This window comes from Tenrec ecaudatus, chromosome 13 (genome assembly GCF_050624435.1).
Source record: "Tenrec ecaudatus isolate mTenEca1 chromosome 13, mTenEca1.hap1, whole genome shotgun sequence".
Classification (NCBI taxonomy): Eukaryota; Metazoa; Chordata; class Mammalia; order Afrosoricida; family Tenrecidae; genus Tenrec; species Tenrec ecaudatus.
In genome coordinates this window covers 63,618,879-63,639,141 of record NC_134542.1, presented here as the reverse complement: position 1 = coordinate 63,639,141, position 20,263 = coordinate 63,618,879, and the positions used below count along the sequence as shown (strand labels likewise).

General features: G+C 37.0%; 1 protein-coding gene across 1 annotated transcript in view; it reads right to left on the bottom strand.

The window, feature by feature from the left end:
- The window catches only part of ATF2 (activating transcription factor 2), a 95,695-nt gene that overhangs the window by 46,216 nt on the left and 29,216 nt on the right, over positions 1 to 20,263 (bottom strand). The window contains exons 3-7 of the mRNA XM_075528952.1: positions 17,599 to 17,673; positions 12,262 to 12,331; positions 4,430 to 4,526; positions 518 to 636; positions 249 to 377 (exon numbers count right to left, since the gene is read on the bottom strand). Of these exons, the coding sequence (XP_075385067.1) occupies positions 249 to 377; positions 518 to 636; positions 4,430 to 4,526; positions 12,262 to 12,331; positions 17,599 to 17,630 (447 nt within the window). The 5' untranslated portion in view covers positions 17,631 to 17,673. The remainder of the gene's footprint in view (positions 1 to 248; positions 378 to 517; positions 637 to 4,429; positions 4,527 to 12,261; positions 12,332 to 17,598; positions 17,674 to 20,263) is intronic.

The following is a 20,263-nucleotide window of genomic DNA, read 5'->3' as shown; positions in this document are numbered from 1 at the left end:
CTGCTGTTTTCCCCTCTCATTTTTCTGTGTAACAAAAAGCTAATTGTGAAACTAGATGTCTTCTTTCCCTGAACTTTCTATAAATATTCAGTCTAACTTTTGCATATTATTATTTAACATTATTTTTAACAGAATTATTACAAGATGACACTGAATTACATAAAATGTATAGTTTAAATATTAAAAGCTACTGGGGATACTAATTTCCCTCCCCCAGTTTGCATTCACCAGAACTGGAGAGTTCTAACCTTTTCATCACTGGTAGTGGACTCGGGGTGAGGTAAAGGACTATCTTGGGGAGTTGTTTCCACCACAGAGGGCTCCTCGATTTTGCTTCTTATGATAGGTGTTGCAAGAGGGGATAAATCTAGAGGCATCTAAAATGCAAACATTAAGAAGGTGTTAGAAGTTTAAAAATAACTGAGCAATATGTAACAAAAAACCAGGAATGTTAAATAATCATTACTGTTCTGTCAGAAGTATTTTAATTAAAAAAATTTTATCACTAGCAACATACTTTTTTAATGTCATCTTCTGAGGCTTTCTTGAATTCATTCTCAAATGGACTTGCCAACTCATTAAACAAACCCACTTCTTCACAGTTTTTCAAGAATCTCGTTGGTGTTGGGGTTTGATCTGAAATAAATATCAAGAAGTAGTCACTCAGGCTTAGATGATCATAGAGGGGTCTAAAATGTACCGAGTAAAATTAACAAATTAGTAGGACTGGCTCAGTCAGCTGTTAATTTTCTCTTTGGTAAGACCTCGTCCTTTAAAGCAAACGCAATTCGGTTAAGTTTCTGTTGCATTTCTCATGGCATCCTCTCCAGTTTCATGACCTATGAAAGCATGACAGAAGTTCTCCTGGCTCCGTAGTGTGCTCCTTCTGAGGAGAGGTCCTAAGCATCCTTTACTAGACATGGACTGTAATCACTGTCATGGTGGTAAGAATCTCTGTGAATTTACATTTTAAAATCCCGATTGTTTGAAATATATGCCACCTGAGAAAACTAGGACAAGAGCAGGTATGCTCTTCATAATACGGCCCTTCAGCAATTGTTCATCAGCTATTGTAAGAACAAGCTTAGGGTCTTTAGTCGTTAGACCAAAAATACTTCAAGGAAGAATAGTTTAAAAAAGAATCTTGAAGAAACATACATACACACCAGAACAGAAACAAAAACAACCAAACTGTTCTTTACTACCTTTGAAGCAAGTTCTTAATTTTAATGTATTTTATTACTTTAGTACAAGGGGCTTTGTTAAAGAGTCACATACCCCCGGAATGTTCTGGTTTAACTTGTGCACAGCAGGGTAATTAACTGTACTTTTACAGATATGTAAGGGTCTTAAGGACACTTGAATGCCCAATCATGCTAGGCACAACAATACATCCACTGTGTGTGTAAATGTTCACATGCACTGGCTCTAGGCCAAATGCCAATTATGCCCATGTTGAATAATAAAAATTAGTAAATTCACTCCCCCACCCCCCAAATCTAAACCTTAATGGCTTAAGGCTGTTTACTCATATTGATCAAAGTAAGTAGCACATTCAAGTATCAGTCACGTTAAAAAACAGTTTAGGGTATCATGTTTATAGGTTCTATCAGGGGTCTAACCTAAACTAAACAGAAGTATCCAGAGACTCCTGGTTTAGGGTAAAATACTCCCAGTCTCAAGAAATTAAAATTTACATCCTCGTTAATTACTGTAACCACACATTAGGCATTACTTATTACTTTCTTTGTCCTTTCCATATACACCTAGAATACCGACATTACTTCAAACAAAAACCAAACTCACTGCCAGCAAGTCAAATCCAACTCACAATGACCCTATGAGCATAAGAGAACTGCCCCAATGGTCTCTGAGACTATAAATCTTTACAGGAGCAGAAAGCCTCATCTTTCTCCCATGGAGCAACTCGTGGGGTCAAACTGCTGGCCTTGTGCTTAGCAGCCCAGTACATAACCCACTACACCACCTATATTCACCACACACAAATATATTTAATGCTATAGTGACCCCTACGCTACAATGACTTTACAGTGACTGCATTATGTCACATTAGATATAATACTGATCTGATTCAGACATTATTATTATTGACAGGATCGCTGAAGGGATAACTGCTAGGCCATCACTTTACTACCCCCAAAAACTCTCCAAAGTCATTCAACAGCAAGGGCCCAGCATACAGGTATCAGCTGAAGTTCATCATGATTCCACATAATTTGACTTCGTTCACACCCAGGAGCCCTGGCAGTGCAGTGGGTAAGTGCTCAGCTGCTAGTCTCAAGGTCTGCAGGTGCCTATCTCCATTAAGATGTGTGGCCCTGGACCGCTACAGGGCAATGCTTCTCGGGCTACGGGCCACTAGGAGTCACAATGAACACAACACATGTGCTCACGCCCATCGTGATTGCATAGCGAAGGTCATTAGAAGGCTCTGGTCAAAATAAGAAGGAAAGTCTTTACAATTAAAATAAATATACCGTACTTCTACACAAATAGTGTAATGAAAATACTCTGAGGAGGGCACAGTTGGCAAAAGCAGGAAAATAGGTAGTTATTTTAATAAGTGATTACTATAATGCACGCATTAGGATTGGGAAGAAAAGAGTCAACACAGGCACAATTGTTTGACATGCAAATTGGTTAATGGTTTAGTCAAACTATGTAACACACACCTCATGCATTATACTTATAAAGTAAGGCTGCACTACCCATCTCAACACATACTAGTAAAATATATAGCCAAAGTGCTGTGCTGGAATGCTCTCCACTGTTTTACAGTATTAAATGTAATAAGATAGGAGAGCAAGTCTTAGAAACCATTCTCCGAACACTTCCTGAGTTAAAGACAGCAGAGAAATGGCTCGAAGACAGCAGGTTTCAGAGAAGCAAAGCCCTGCACGCTTCAGAGAGCGGACTTTGCTGTTTGCTGCTCAGTTTTTTGGGAAAGGGAGCCATTCTAGCTCTAAAGATCTGACGAACGGTCACCTGGAAAAAAACACAGATTATCCCTGCTCTCCTCTAGCTTCCTTTCACTTATGGAACTCAAGTTATGTTTAATGTTCTCTCATGTTTTTCCTACATAAAATTGTTTGCGACCGTTATTAACTTTACCATGACCTCTGATTTTTTTCATTACGCAGATTTCAACAGTGAAAGGACAGGAAGAACCATCTCCTATTTGCCTCATCAGCTCTCTAAAGTATCGCATATGACAATTTCATTTCTACTTTGGATAATAATGTAAATGTATAACTAATATTTTAGCTTTAAAAATAGCACAACTTAAGTCTTAAAGAGAAAAGGAGGATATAATATTAGTGTTTATGACTTGTGAAATCTGTGGTTTTTGCCACCAAATGGTTCAGTTTTATAATATTAATTTATAAAATATACAGATGCAGTGAAATTAACATAGTATATGTATATGCATATATATATTTAAATACCATGGAAAAACAATAAACAGATGCATGAATTTTCAAGTACTGTGAAAAATAAATATGTTTAGATGATGGTGTTATGTCCAAAGGGCCAACAAACAAAAGAGCAGTAACTAAATACAGACCTTCTAGTGGCACCGTTGAGCAAGCAATGGACTGCTCACTGGAGACCAGCGGTTCAAACCGACCAGCAGATCCCAGGGAGAAAGATGACGCTTTCTCCTGCGGTAAAGATTCCAAGCCCTGGACACCCTTCATAAGATCACTATGAAGTGAAACTGACTCGATGGCAGTATGTTTGGCTTTTATTGAGATAACTTCAGTAACAAATGCTTCATTTGAAAAGATATATTACCATAATCCTAAAGAACATCTGTACTGTGTGAGTGGCGGGGGAGCACTAGAACTGACAGTGAGTGCACAACTCCCCTTTTAAAGGGGGTTTAACCATGGGCGGGGGCGGATGCTCTAAGATAGATGTGGTTCTGACTCTACAATTTCCCTTGCTATGACCGAACAATTGAACTATTCAATTGGATGATATGTAAATCGTAGGCCAATAAAAACTGTTGGAAAAAAATAAAAACATATCGACTAATTGCACTTTCTCCAATAGATGGACCTTGATCATTTCCTATCTTTATATAGCACTGTAAACAAGAGAGGACTAAATCCTACATTAGCTCAATTATCAGTTAAAATGTAAACTCTGGAAATGATATGAATGTTCTAATTAGCTTCTATAAAACAGACATTTAAATCTGTATTTGAAAACCAAACAAAAAAGTAAAATGAATGGCCAGAAGGAAACATGGAAATGTAATGGGTAAAATACATGTTGCCAACATTTACTGCAAATGAAGTCATTGGAATATCACCAGACTATCTTACTTACAGAGAATACACAAAAATTGTGCACAATCCAGGTGAAATATGTATACAAGCTATTAATAAAAGCATATACTAACCAGCCACAATGACACTGTCATTACGTGCTGGACCAAATTTCAGTGTCATCTCATGTTTATGTTTATGGACAGCCAAATGATCCTCGTTGGTAAAGCGCTGTGGCAAAAAGTTTTAAAATATAGTTAAGATTTTCAATTTGATCAAATTAAGTAAAATGATAAGGAAATTCATTTCCACAACATGTAAAACCACCATTAACAGTGAAATAGCAGCTTGTTAACAATAAAAGAATTTATCATTGTTAGTATAAACACACTAGATTTTAAATAACCAGAGAACCCATTACCCAAGAACAAGCAATACTGACATGTTAATAGCTCACATAAGAGCATTAAGAACAAAATTTGAGACAAAGAAACTTCATATAAATTTTGTCAATTTACACTAAAAATAAATCACTATTAATTCCCTGTCACCACACAGTAGAAATATATACTCCACAACACAATGACTCTTGAAGGAAGCACTGTATTGCCCTAGACTTAAAAGTTACTTACCAGCTTGTAAAAGAGAACTGTCATGTAAGAGAGTATTCCTGGGCAAATCTAAGGGGGAAATCATGCTCTTATGCTGCCAGATTAAAAACAAAAGGACTCATGCAGTGAAATGGCAACCAACACAGTAACGTAGTTTTTAAAAAAAACCAAACCTAAATTAGCTATTATATTTTTAACTTAAAATAGCCAGTGATGTTTTTTAAACCACTTTGACTATGGTACTCATATATAATATAAACTATGAAGCAAAATTATTTATTTTTAAAGTTACACATCACGTCCCTGCCCCCACCCCCCCACCGCCCCTTAGCGGGCCCTGCATGCAAAAAGTAACATGTATGACTGTACCACAATAAAAGTATTTTTTAAAACATCTCCTATGTGTGAATATCAACTTTAGTTAAGGAATATTTTACAACAGAAAATAGGGAGCAATTAGAAAATAGGGCGCATTTACTTTTTGTTACTGTATAGCAATAATGGTAAAGTGCTAACTTAAGAGCACTAAACACACCCTACCGTCTATAGCCTTATAAATAAGAATATGAGAGCTGTATATATTTGTGGTCCCTCCCTACCATGCGACTGATGACAGCCACAGGGCATCCTTAGAACAATGGAAGCGTTTCTTTCCTTCTTTAAAAAAAAATCATTTTATTGCGGGCTCTAACAGCTCTTTCAGCAATCCACACGCCCACTGTGTTAAGCACATTTCTACAGATGTTACCATCATCCTTTCTACTCATTTTCCCCTTCCCTCCCCCACCCTCCCACTCTCATGAACTCTGGATAAATTATAAATTGCTATTATTTTCATATCTTCCACTGTCCACTAGTTCCCTTCCCCCAAGTTTCTGCTGTTCCTCACCCTGGGAGGGTGGAGGGTGTGGTGGGGGGCTTGTTATACGACCATCACTGTGTAAAAGAGGTTTTCATCACGCTTTTTATCTAAACTTTTTTGGAGGGGTATAAGCTTTGTTTTTTATATTTTTGTTTGTTTTTAAATAACTTTATTGGGGGCTCGTACAACTCTTCTCACAATCCATACATACATCCATTGTGTCAAGCACATTTGTACATTTGTTGCCATCATCATTTTCAAAACATTTGCTTTCTATTTGAGCCCTTGGTATCAGCTCCTTATTTTCCCCCTCCCTCCCCCACCCTCCTTCACCTTTGATAATTTATAAATTATTATTATAATTCTATGTCTTACACTGATATCTCTCTCTTTCACCCACTTTTCTGTTGTCCGTCCCCCAGGGAGGGGGTTATATGTAGATCCTTGTCATCATTTCCCCCTTTCTACCCCACTGTCTCTCTACCCTCCTGGTATTGCCACTCTCACCGCTGGTCCTGAAGGGATCATCTGTCCTGGATTCCATGTTTCCAGATCCTATCTGTATCAGTGTACATCTTCTGGTCTAGCCGGATTTGTAAGGTAGAATTGGGATCATGAGAGTGGGGAGTGGAGGGAAAGCATTTAGGAACCAGAGGCAAGTTGTATGTTTCATCATTACTACATCGCACCCTGACTGGCTGGTCCCCTCCCCGAGACCCTTCTGTAAGGGGATGTCCAGTTGCTCACAGATGGGCTTTGGGTCCCCAATCTGCACTCCCCTCAGTATTCCGTATCTTCCTTAAAAAGAAAAAAAAAAGTCCGGCTAGACCAGAGGATGTACACTGGTACAGATAAGAGCTGGAAACACAGGGACTCCAGGGCGGATGACCCCTGAGGACCAATCAAGAGAGAACACCTCTATCATCCTTATTGTCTCTGAGTGGTTTAAGCGCTCGGCTGCTAGCTGAGGTTTGAGGCCAACCTAGAGGGACCATAAAAGAAATGCCTCAAAATCTACCCCCCAAAATTAACAATCAACCATTAGAAAACAATGAAAAATCTACTCTCATATATATAGGGTTTGCCAAGAGCAGGAATCAGTTTGAATGCAACTGAAACAAACGAACAAAAAAGCATCCTTAGACCAGCCCTCCAGTCCTCTAACTTATAGAAATTAAACTCTCATTTAGGAGCCAGTTAAGTCCACACAACACCTTGGCTTTATTATCCACAGGGGCAGGTCTGCCCTGTCCTAACAGGTCCCTGAGTCAGAAATGAATGAGTGGCCGTGTGACGGATGCCAGCGAAGGCCCAAAACCCTTTGGCAGAGTCCCCACTGGGATGAAGACTCCACTTACTTCTCTTGGTCCACTGACAGGGAATGGGAATAGTCTGGTCCTCAGACGGAGTACATTGGAAAGAGGATTACTGCAAATATAGTTAGATTGAAATGTAATATGTTGCCATTTGTTTTCCCTTTTGACCCATTTTTAACTTGCTCTAGTTATTATTTTCTACTCCCTTTTGAAGATTTTCTGTGTCTCATTATGTTGTTCTTGGGGGCTGGTGGGGGGAGGGGCATGGTTTTCTGTAAATGAAATCCAGGATAGGTAAATCTATAGAGACAGTAACTAAATTAGCAGTGTTTGGACTATGGCAGGGGAGGCTGGGGGAAATGGGGAGTTAATAATAGTGGAAAAAAGAATAAAGGAATGGTCTAAAGTTGTGGTGTTAAATGAACAAGGTTTTAATATATTTAAACCATTTATTGTATGTTATGTGAATTATATGACAATAAAACTGCTTGGGAAAAAAAAAAAAGAGAGCCTAATAGAGCCAGAGAAACAGATGGGCACTGGGCGGAGATGCGCTACACGGGAGGCAGCCCCGAAACAAAGGAAGATAGGAGTTTAGAGACGACAAGAGTCAGCAATCGACACCCACCAATCGCTCCGTAACCTACTCCTAGCAAGATCCCAGTCTTGAAAAAGGGCTTAGAACTGATTCTTCCCAGTGGAGTCATGTTTTAGGAAACAGAATCAGAACAAATCTGAATTTTTATAATTATGGTGAACAAACCAGAAAAAAACAAAAGACAAATCAAATCCCTGCTAGAAACTTAGTATCTCATAGAAAATCGGGACAGTGCAGTTTTTACATAGCAAACACATTTGCTGCCATCAGGTGTGAGCACACTCAGAAACAATGGCGCCCTACTCAAAATTAGTGCAAGGATCCAATCCCAGCCACTAGTCTCCCGACAGGCCTCACTAGGCCGCTCCCGTGTTGCCAGTCTCGAGTCCCAGCCTTGAACTTCTCCTGCTACTGTTATCATCTGAATCACCTACATTTAAAAATTCTGGTCCATTCTGGGTTTGGTTCTTTGACCATGACTCAAGTGATCTGAAGCATCGGTTCTACTTTGTCCTATAGGGTTGCCATTGAGTATAAATCCATTGGACTGTATCCAACAAAGAACAGAAATCAAAAGAGATCAATCAATCAATTTAAAAAGCCTTCCTAGAAGCGTGGCCACAAATTTAAACTTCTAGCCCCAAATCATAAGATAAATTTCTGCTCTCTAATGCCAGTCCCTTATGACAAAAAGCTTACATTTTTTTCTGAAATAATATCATATGTAAGCATGGTATAGTATTAAATAAAATTTAACAAGTATCTTTTCCATGTAAATTAATAAATTTCCTTTTCCCATTATTTTTTAACTACCTAGGGCACTTAATCTTTACTTAATGATGATATACCTGATTAAATAAGATGGGGAAAAATGAACGCTCTTTCATACATTAAAGAAAATAATGAAGCAACTCACTAGTTCTCTCTGTCATAGCTGCACTAGGTAACTAGGACAACATGTCTACCCCATGCAAACATAATTTTAAAATGTTTCACAAAACAATATTTACAATTGCTTTGTACAATTCTCTTTGTATTTGTTCTCTTATCTCACTTTAACAAATTATAGCTGGTACCCACTAAATTGATCCACAATCGATTAATGGTCATGGTATGACTTGCTATTTGAAAAGTATCTTCAAGATTTCTATAAAACTGACTAAGGGATAAAAATTCAAATAAATTCTATTTAGTTCATTAAAAGAAGAAACATCTCACAGTAGTAACATCCAGCCAGGGTAATATAAGCATAAAACACATTAAAATCATTCAGCTCAAGTAGAAAGAAAATGTTTTGAAAATGACGATGGCTGCATATGTACAAATGTGCTCTTTACAATTGATGTGTGGATGTGTAAGAGCTATAAGAGCCCCTAATAAAATGATTTATATTAAAAAAAGACACCCCCTCCCCAAAAACTGTCATTCAATGAAGAGTGAATTATAGTAGGGCGTAAGTTCTGAGCACTTGTTCTGTAGAAGGGGATAGAGGACAGTGAATGTCCAAAATCCATTGTGATTCCCCACTTACAGGGAGCCTCCGTGAATTCCCTCCCGCCACTGACCAATGCAAACGTCTTGCTCTCAGAACGAGTGCATCGCTTCGGGAAGGGGATTAACTGCAGTTGTAGTTGCATTAAAATTTAACATTAGCATTTGTTTTCCTTTTGATTCATTTTAAATTTGTTTTAGTTTCTATTATCTTGTGCTTTCTTTTGGATTAAAGTTTTTCTATTTTATTTTGTTATCATTGCTGAAGTTTTTTGGATAATTGTCTTTATATGCAATCCAGCAGAGGAAAATCTAGAGACAGTAACTATAGTTCCTAGGAGCCCTGGTAGAGTACTAGGTTATGAATTGGCCTAACTGCAAGGTCTGCAGTTTAAAACCACCAGCTGCTTCTTGGGAGGAGAGACAAAGCTTTCTACTCTGGTAAAGAGTTACTGTCTCGGAAACCCACAGGGCAGGGTGGAGTAATAGGAAGCTAATAATAATAGGTGAAAAAACAAAAAGGTTCTAAAATTGATTGCACAGCTCTTTTTAATATAGTTGAAGCATTGAGTTGTATGGTGCATGAATTATATGTCAGTAAAACAAACATAATTCAGCAAGGTTGCAGATACAAGGTTATACACATATATGTGTATTTTCAGCACACAGCTGAAAATAAATAAATTGGAAAAAGAACGCCACTTACAAAAACATCAAGTCATAAAATATTTAAGAATAAACTTAACATAAGGTATCTGCAAACCCTACATTGCAAATGACAAACCATTACCAAATGATGTTAAAGAAGGAAGAGACTATAACACTGAAGATGTCAATTATCTCCAAATTAATGTAATCTCATAATCTCAAAATATATTTGGGGGGGTGGGGTAGAAAAGGTTATTCTTTAAAATCCTATGGAAACAGAAAAGAATCTAGTTATCCAAAGTAATCTTGTAAAATAGGTTACTAAATAGAGAACTAGGCCTATGTGACTTAAAGATTTATTATAGTAACCAAATCAGTGTGGTACTTGAATAAAAATGGAAAGGTCAATGAATGAAACAAAACCGAATCCAGACATAGACATGTATAAAATAATGTGATTTCTAGTAAAGGAGCCAGAGCAATTTAATGGGGAAAGCAAAATCTTTTCAACTAAGGATGGTAAAATATCTGAAAAACAAAACAAAACTTCACCCTACCTCATACCACACCAAAGTTAATTCAAGTTAGAACAAGATCTAAATTACTAAGGTTTTAAGAGGAAAGCAAAGTAAATCACAAACTATCTTTGTGACACAGGATAAGCAAAAGTTTCTTAGACATAAAAGAGAATAAAACAAGTAAAACTTTATTTAAATTTAAAACATCTATTCATCCAAGTACATACTGAAAATTAAGAAGCAAGCCGTAAGCTGGGAGGAAATATTTGCGAAGCTTATCTGACAAAGGACTAGCATCCAGGATATATAAAAAACTTCTACAATTCAACGATTATCATATAAGCAACCCAATTTTGAAAAAGTACAAAAGATTTATAAAAACATAAAAGAATGTACACATTTTTAAAAAGGTACACGTGTGCCCAAAACCACATTCAAAAGTGCTCATCCCTTCATTAGTCATCAAGGGAACGCATGTCCAAGCCACAACAAGATGCTCGTGTGCAGCCATGAAAATGGCTAACAACAAAACAAAACAATGGATCAACTGTTGGCAAGGACACAGCACACGATCTCTCATCCACTGTGCGCGGGAGCGTGTATTCCCTTTGGAAAGGCTCATCCATTCCCTAAAAATTAATTTATGTGATCCGGCCATGGCTCTTGACGCTAACTACCCAAGAGAAAACAAAGCCTGCATCCGTAAATAGTGTGTACACAAATATTCATATCAGCTTTAATTGTAATAACTTAAAGAAGGAGGGATGTCCATAAACAAATGAATAAACTAGTTGTGAAATAAATGTCAAAAATAAGCAATAAAAAGGAAGGAACTATTGATCATATAACAGCATGGAGGAATCTTTATGCGCAGTGAAGCAGCCAGTAAAAGTACATACTGTATGATTCTACTTATGTAAAATTATAAGCGATATAAACTAACCTACAGTGATAGTAGACAGAGCAGGTTGCCTGCGAAAGGCTAGAAGGGAGGACATTTGGGGGTTCTAGTTATGTTCTAATATCTTGATTATTTGATAGGTACATACACCTATCAAAAGTACACTAATACCACCTACAGTTTACTGTTGATCAATTACACTTAAATGTAAAATATTAATAAAAATATTGAGTACCTTAATGACTCAGAGTATGTGTAAGTAAGGCGTTCTGGTGGTGCAAATAGGTAAGGGTTGGGCAGCTAACCTCCAGGGTGACGGGTGAACCCATCAGCTCGTCCGTGGGAGAAAGCGAGGCTGCAGGTTCCCATCATGATGTGCAGTCTCAGGAGCTCTATGGAGCAGTTATACGCTGTCCAAAGGATTGCTAGGCTTGAGAACCCACTCCATGACAGAAAGTGTGTTTTTACTGTCTACCATTATTTTAAGAGTAAAATAATGATAACAACTATCTACAACCAATTAGTAATGATCAGATAAAAAACATATTTTTGAAACTGCTTCCAAGCATGCGCTGAAGTTAAGGTGTTAGACTTAAAAACATGAATACATTAGTGATATTGCCAGAGGTCAATATGAGTTAATTCACAAATTCACTAAGTAAAATTAGTTTCCGATAAGATAATGTATAATTTATTTCCAATTAAGTTCATCAAAGATTTTCAACCAACAATGGTAAAATTAACATCCTTTTAAATCCTGGATTTCTATTTTGGGCTTCCACCTTTCTATTGTAAGATTACAATCCACCCCCACACCCTGGCCAATATTAAATTATATTTGCTTAAATTCAGATATATTATTGAGGAAAAGGAGAATTTCTTTCCAAAACGTTTTTGGGTTATATTCATCTCAACTCTAAAATTTTACAAAACAGCTCAAGAGAAAATTTTAAAATAAGAACACTTTCTGTCGTCAGTGTCTTAACCAATGTGAAAATATACAAAGGAATGTATACATTACCTGGCCACATCCAGGGGCAGTGCATAGAAAGGGTTTGTCATCACTCATATTCCACAGGTCCTTGTATTGCCTACAATACAAGATTGAGAGATCGAAACATTTTATAGTACCTATTTGTAAGTAGTATTTAAAATGTAAGTCTTAGTCCCCAATAAATAGATTTTTTTTAAAAAAGAAAGATAAATAAATAAAATGTAAATCTTGGATATACTGGATTGTGTAAGATATGGGGGGGGATCTACAGGGGGGTAGAAAATAAGGCTTCCTGGGGTTGGAGGGAGGGGACAAAGGGGAACTGATATCAAGCAGTTCAAGAAGGAAGAAATGTTTTGAAACTGTAGTATCAATTCTTAACACTACTTGATGTGATTGAACAATGGAATGTTATGCTATCTTTAAGAGCTCCCAATAAAATAACTAAATAATTTAAAAGTTGAAAAAAATATATAAAAGGTACATCTTATGATTTAATCTTCACTAAGATCACTCATTACTTTTTGCACTCCAGAAAGAATCAAGAATCTTATCAGGCAAAATCTCTTTTGCTCAATAAATCCAAAATAACAGGTCCACTGCCATTGAGCCAATTCCGACTCATTGTGACCCCAGACAGGCTTTCTGAAACTGTAAAATCTTCATGTTTCTCCCAAAAAAGAGCTAGTATGTTTGAACTGCTGTTAGCAGTCTAATGCTTAAAAGCATCTACCATACACAAATTTTATTCATTTAAAATTAAACAAGCAAATGATGTTCAGTCTTTCGAGGATCATACCATAAAGTTAAGAAAATAAGGAAATGAAGTTTTCTCTCCAATTCCAATTTTTTTGTAGCCCCAAATTCTTACCTAGTAGCTAACCATTTCTATTTCAATAAACCTCCAAATCAACCTATCTACAAGCAAACCCTTATCTACTTCAGAAACGTACCCCTTTCTCTACATTGAAGCATGACGGAAGGCTCAAAGGGAAATATAAAAATAGATTCCAGTCTCAGGAGCTCTCTCGTCAGAGTAGAGAAGCTCTGAGAGTATTAACATAACAAATCCTTAGATTAATTGCTTGCTGGAAATTGTCGATCCACAGCACGAAACTCTGCCTTTGCAATGCTGCAACCACCAGACTTCTCTGGGCACCGCCCACGCTTCATCGAGGCGAGGTCAGTCTTCATTATCAAGTTTCTCCGCTAGACTATTTTAATAAGTTCTTTTCTGGGTTTCCTTCCTCCTGTTTCTCCCCTATAATTAATTCCTTCACTGTCCAATCTGTCTATGGCAAACACATAAATGGTCTCCCTAATATCCATTCCTGCCTTCTCCCTGCTAAGAGAGCCCTGTTTTCATTCCCAGGAACAATGTGACCAGTCCGAGGAAAAGACACTTGTTTTTCTTATCTTACAAGTGAGGGTAACCAAGGAACAGTTAGTTCTGCACACAAGTCTGCTGTGGATTTCTGGGAAACATCTGACAGAAAAGAAAGAAGAAGCTGATACGATCTACTCCTTTTTCCTGCTTTAAACGTGGATGCGTTGCCTGGAGCTGCAGCAGCCCATCTTGTCAGGAGGCGACAAACGTTTGGAAAAGCCAAAAGAATCATCATGGAGTTAGTCTTAAAACATCGGCCATCAACAGTCTACTTCTGGATTTTCTGAGGATTTATAAACCTATTTCCATGACTTATCTGTCAGTATGTATTGCGGTAGCTTGCATGCTGTTGTAGTGGTGTGTCACTAGTACCAGCAGTGTTACCCAAAATGCACAGGTTTCAGCAGAACTTCCAGATTCAGAACAGACTGTGCGGAAGGAACAGGCAGGCCATTTAGGAGGAGCCAGTCAATGAAACCTAAGGATGGCAGCAGAACACTGTCAGGTACTGGAGAGGGTTTCAGTTGTGCATAGAGTTGTTACGGTTCAGAACTGACTCGAATGCACCTCACAACATAAACCAATTTATTTCAGCTACTGCTTGTTCAATCAAAAAATTGTATCAAAAGTATTCCTAACTGAAATATCATCCGGAGTGCCACTCTATCAGATTTCGTAATTTTAACTTTTATTATGACACCCAACTGATAAAAACTTTAGAAAGGCCCGCTGTGTTAAGAATGTAAGCTGCACGCACACTCTAGTATTTAAAGCATTTCCTCACCGTCTTTCTCACTTCTCACACACACCCAGGCAACCACACACTGTCCATGTCACATGCCTCCTTGGCGATGTGCTTTACATGTTCCTTCCAGCTTGTACAACTCTTCTTTTCCACATTCTACCTTCCTTTACAGTTTCATACCTCTCAGAGTCCTTTCCTGGGGATCCTAAATACAACCTGCTTCCACTAATCACTAACTCTCCTCCTACTTATAGTTATTTGTGTTAATAGTGCCTGCTTATTGCCTAGAGTTACTCTAAAATCTAATCCAACCTTATTTTATAGGAGAAAACTATAGCCCAAGTTACATTCTTAGCTAGTGATACAGGTGGGACCAGAGTGCAAGTTCAAATTATTGTATGTTGTTTCTCTTAAACAATAAAAAAAAAAATGGGGGGAGGGTGGTGTCAAAGGATTGAAAGGGTTTGCTTTTAAGAAACCTAAGGTGGTTCAAAGTAATCGCTATTTTATATGTTATAAGTATGTATGCAATGAGTATTAATAAGTTGAGAGAATTTTAAGGAATTATTGATTAAACCTTACATAACAACAAGTTTTAAACATTTCTTTGTCCATTATTATGCCAAATGGGCCACAGCCAACTGACATTAGTCTAAGGAGCTATTTGTACCCTAAGTTTCCTTGCTTACCCAATAAAGGTTTACCTATACAAACTTAGAAATGATGTAAGACCTACTACTTTGTCTCAGAATGATGAGATACAAGAATGATCCCAAAGACCAATACATACTCACTTTCTTAAAACTTGAAGGTTTTACTATTATGCTCTGAAGCAGACCCTGAAACATGCACTGTAACTTCCTATCAATGATTTCCAAATCCCCAAAAGTAATTTTAATGTAAATAATATAGTAACTATATTTGCTTCCTTGCCCCCTAGTTCTGAAAAAAAATCTTTCTTTAGTAATAAAAAAATTACAGCTGTACAAGAAAGATCTTGAGAGCCCAAAATGGATACTTTTCAATACTTTTAGTTTCAGATGGTAACTAATTACATGAGGGGGGCTTCAAAAAGTCTACAGACAAATTCCATTATCTTTTAATTACATTTTTCCTAAGAACTATTTAAGGCCCCTCATACAATGTAATTTCAACTAAGTGAAAGTGTCAATCCCCAAGTTTGGAAATGCTGAAACATACAAGCTTCATTTTTCCTTTTTTATTTTGAAGAGCTTTTCAACGTCTCTTTAATGCAATACCAATTAAATATTCATAAAGCTAGAGATGTACCTTGACCCTTATTTCATATATCAAAACTATAAAAAAATCAAGCCACATTGGATCAAGTTATATTGGACCACACAGCTAAATGTGAAAGATAAATCAATAGTACCTAGATGAAAAACTAGAAGCAATCTTCATGATTTTGGGGTACACAGAGGTTTCTTAAGACAGACACAAAAGCAATGTATATAGAAGAAGAAATTAGATAAAAAATGACTCACTTTGTGCATTTTATTCTTTATAAATTGTACTTCAGTAAAACGTAATAAAGTGAAGAAAAATAATATATCTAGCTAAATACTAAGAAAGAAGATAATAAATGTATAGATATCACCACCCAAATAGTGTTCTAAGAAATCTTAGCGAGATCTCTGATTTGAGGGTATATGATAAAGGAAATCAAAAGAAAGAAAGACTATTTCTAAAACTGACTGAACCTTACAGGACTCTGGGTAGATGTGGAGTAAGAGATTTAAATAAAGTGTGGCACAGAGTATACAAGTAAGGAATTCTTCTGAGAGACAAGACATGCAACTTGACAGTTGAAACAGTCTTAATATGATCATTAGTTTTAAAAAAGGTAAAAGATCAGCATGTTTCTTTTCTACATAAATTAAATTTCAGGCATGCAAACAGTTATAGCAGAATTTCCACTGTAAATGTAAAAGCAATGAAATAACTAGAAAACCATCCATTAAACTCCCAATGAAATAACTGGCCTAGGCCCCTGTCAATAATGTCTGGTTAAGCTATTAAGAGAAAAGGTGATAAGCAATCCCATAATGATTGGATCAGGGTGAAGACTGCTGAACTAACAGGTCAGTTTTAACTAAGTCAAATACAACCATCTGGATGCAACCAACCAAATTCAGTAATGTGGGATCTTAGAGAAAAGACCTGGTCTCTTCAACATGTCACCAGTAAAACAAAACCAGAAGAATCAGATTAACACAATACACTGTAAAGGCCCCTTTGGATCCTGATTCAAACAACTACTCACAGACATTTTTGAATCAATATTATTTATTCACTCTTCTATTTAGACTTGATGCCTTTAGAAATGTATAAATTTTAGTTTTGTTTTTGCTTTCTTTCTAGAAATTATATGTAGCATCTGTATTTGACACAAGTAATAACTCTGTAACATTGTTTCTTTTGCAACACGTTTATTAAAACATCAGAGCAATGTTTCCCAAAGTATATTCTACAGCAGCTGTTCTCAACCTGGGGTTTGCAACCCCTTTGGGGGTCAAATGATCCTTTCACAGGGGTTGACCGATTCATATCAGTAGCAAAATGACAGTTATGAAGTAGCAACGAAAATAATGTTATGGTTGGGGTCACCACAACATAAGGAACTGTATGAAAGGGTCACGGCGTTAGGAAGGTTGAGAATCAATGTTCTACAGGAATGATACGGAGTGATTATAGAAAAAAGCAAATAGGACAAATGCTGGTATATACAGGATTGTTTTTTCCTACAGGAAAAATGGGACTTTTCAGAGACGTTAATATGTTCAACCAAAATGCCTAGGCGAGCTAACATATGGCACTTTGGAGGCCTCCTGGTGGTCTTGTGGGTTAAGTAATGGACTGCTAACTACACAAGGCAACCCATCTCAGACACCGTAAGGTGCAGGCCTATGAATGGGTTGCTGTGAATTGAAAACAACTGGACGACAGCGGGCTTTGTTTTGCTTTCTAATTTGTTATCTTAACCCTTTATTCATAAAAGACTATAGAATTAGTATTATTTGGAACTCATGGCATAGTAAAGTGTATCTTAATGCTCTCTACTTGATCATTTTAAACATAAGCATCATATAAGCTACATACTAGAGAAATCTATGAAAAACATTAAAATACGTATCTAGAAATAACCTATGTAAATCGTTAAACAATTTAAAATATTAAAAATGGCTAAAAATACAATGTATTACATATATACCTGGCAGAATTCACATGTAAGTTGAATTTCATAAGTTGAACAACTTATCACATCCTCTTGTTCATAGCGAGGATACTGGAAAAAAAGGGGAGGAGGTTTTAGTTAGTTTTGAACCATACTATTCCTCAAACAGTACAAAATAAAAAACATCCAAGTAATTATACTCTATAACCATCACCATCCAAAAACATGGTCATTATTAACACTGAGCTGCTGACCTTTTAAAAATACATATTATGGTCATGTAAAATTCTCGGTGAAGGCCTTTTTGTGCTACTTTTTTTAATGAAGGTAATAAAAAATTCTCTCTAGTACAGATTATAGGTTCTTCTCCATGGTATACATTCTGATCATGCAAGTCAACGCGCTTTTGAACGACTCAACCTACAAATGAGACTGATGTCCCACACGGTAAGGGAACTTACTCAAGAGTCAAAAATAGAACAAGAATATTCCCTATTTCTACTGCTGGATTGTACTTCTCAGCTGTCATACCTTGCTATGCTATGCATATCAAGTGTTACACTTATTCTATCACCAAGTATACAGGAGCTTTATGTAAACTACTTTTGAAAAATCATATAGAAAAATGTTTTTGAAAACTCGGTCATTTACAGCTTTCATACACACCATTATCAAATGGAATCATAGATACATTAAATGCCAGTGAAAAATGAGAACAGTAAAAAATAAGACTGCGTTAAGAATCCAAGGAAATAGAATCTTTTGACCACTTGAGTCTTTTCTTCATATATAGCAGGTATTCGTCCAGATGTGAGAACTTGTCTTTTCTTTCTATTGAGTGGTAATCGACGCTGAAAGCTGCACTCTCTGATGCTTCATTCAGGTGCTCGCTTTCAGGAAACAAGGCTGTGCCACCTGCACGCTGCAGGTTACTGAGTCTGCCTCCAATCCCGATGTCTGCTTGCTTTTCACGTAGACTGCTTTCCTAGATTTGCTCAACATACAGATTGAATCAGTATTGGGAGAGGATAGAAAACTGATACTTACCTATCCTGATTTTAAACCATTCCCTATCCCCTTGGTCTGTTCAAACAGCTACCTCTTGGTTCCTGTACAGGCTCTGCATGAGCACAATTCTTTTCGAAATTCCATTTTCACAATGTTATGCATAGTTTAAGATTCATATAATGGAATACCTCTGCATAGTCAATGCAACACACATAAGCATCTTTCGATTATTCTGTTTCAGTCACGAATCTTCTGGCTCAGCAATTATTCACCATTCCACAACCTTTGTCCTCTTCTGAATCCAGCTTAAATTTCTGGCAGCTTCCTATTGATGTATAGCTGCAACCATTTTTAAATTATCTTCAGCAAAATCTTACTTTTATGTGGTATTAATGATAATGTTCAGTAATCTGTTTTCTGGTGGAACCTCTTTCTTCAGAATGGGCACAAAGATGCCTTCCAGTTAGTTGGTAAATTAACTGTTTTCCGAATTTCTTGACAGACTAAGGAGTGCTTTCAAGGCTGCATCTTTTTCTTTTTTAACTTTTCTATTGATATTCTGTCAATTCCTGGACCTTTTTATTTTGCCAAAGCTTTCATTCATTGCAGCTTGAGCTTCTTCATTCAATACCATTAGTTCTTGACTTTATGCTACTTTCTGAAATGGTAAATAAATAAATGATTGAATGTCGAACAATTCCTTTTGATATGACTGTGTATTCTTCCATCTTCCTTTGATTCTTCTTGCATCATTCAATATTTTATTCAGTTTTTTCAGCTTGAGATACACTGTGTGTGTTCTTCCTTTTCGGTTTTCTAATCCCAGGTCTTAACAGAATGTAATATAATTTTTTACTTTGTCTTCTTGAGCTGCCTTTTGAGATTTTCAATACAACTCTTTTCCCCACCCCACTGATTTTTTCCTTTTATTTATTTATTTTAATCATTTATTAGGGGCTCATACAACTCATCACAATCCATATATCCATCGTGTCAAGCACATTTGTACATTTGTTGCCATCATCAATCTCAAAACATTTACTCTATAATTAAGCCCCTGGTATCAGCTCATTTTTTTCCCTCCATTCCCCAACCTCCCTCTCTTAGGAACCCTTGATAATTTATAAATTATTATTTCATGTCTTACACTTACCAATATCTCCCTTCACCCAACTTTTCTGTTCTGTCCCCCTGGGAGGGAGTTATAGGTAGATCATTGTGATCCACTCACTGTCCCCTTCCTCTCCTGGTATGGCTACTCTCAATATTGGTCCTGAAGGGTTTATCTGTCCTGGATTCCCTGTGTTGCCAGCTCTTATCTGTACCTGTGTATATGCTCTGGTCTAGCCAGATTTGTAAGGTAGAATTGGGGTCATGATAGTGGGGGTTGGGGGTGGAAACAGCATTTAAGAACTAGAGGAAAGCTGTATGTTTCATCAGTGCTACACTGCACCCTGACTGGCTCGTCTCCTCCCCACAACCCTTCTGTAAGGGGATGTCCAATTGCCTACAGATGGGTTTGGAGCTTTTTACTCCACACTCCCCCTCACTCACAATGAAATGAATTTTTGTTCTGAGTCTTTGATACCTGATTCCTGATCCCATAGACATCTCACTTTGTTGCTTCACTTCTATACAACACTTTAACACTTTATGTCTCTTTATGTCATCATTTTTCCTTTATTTTTTTGCT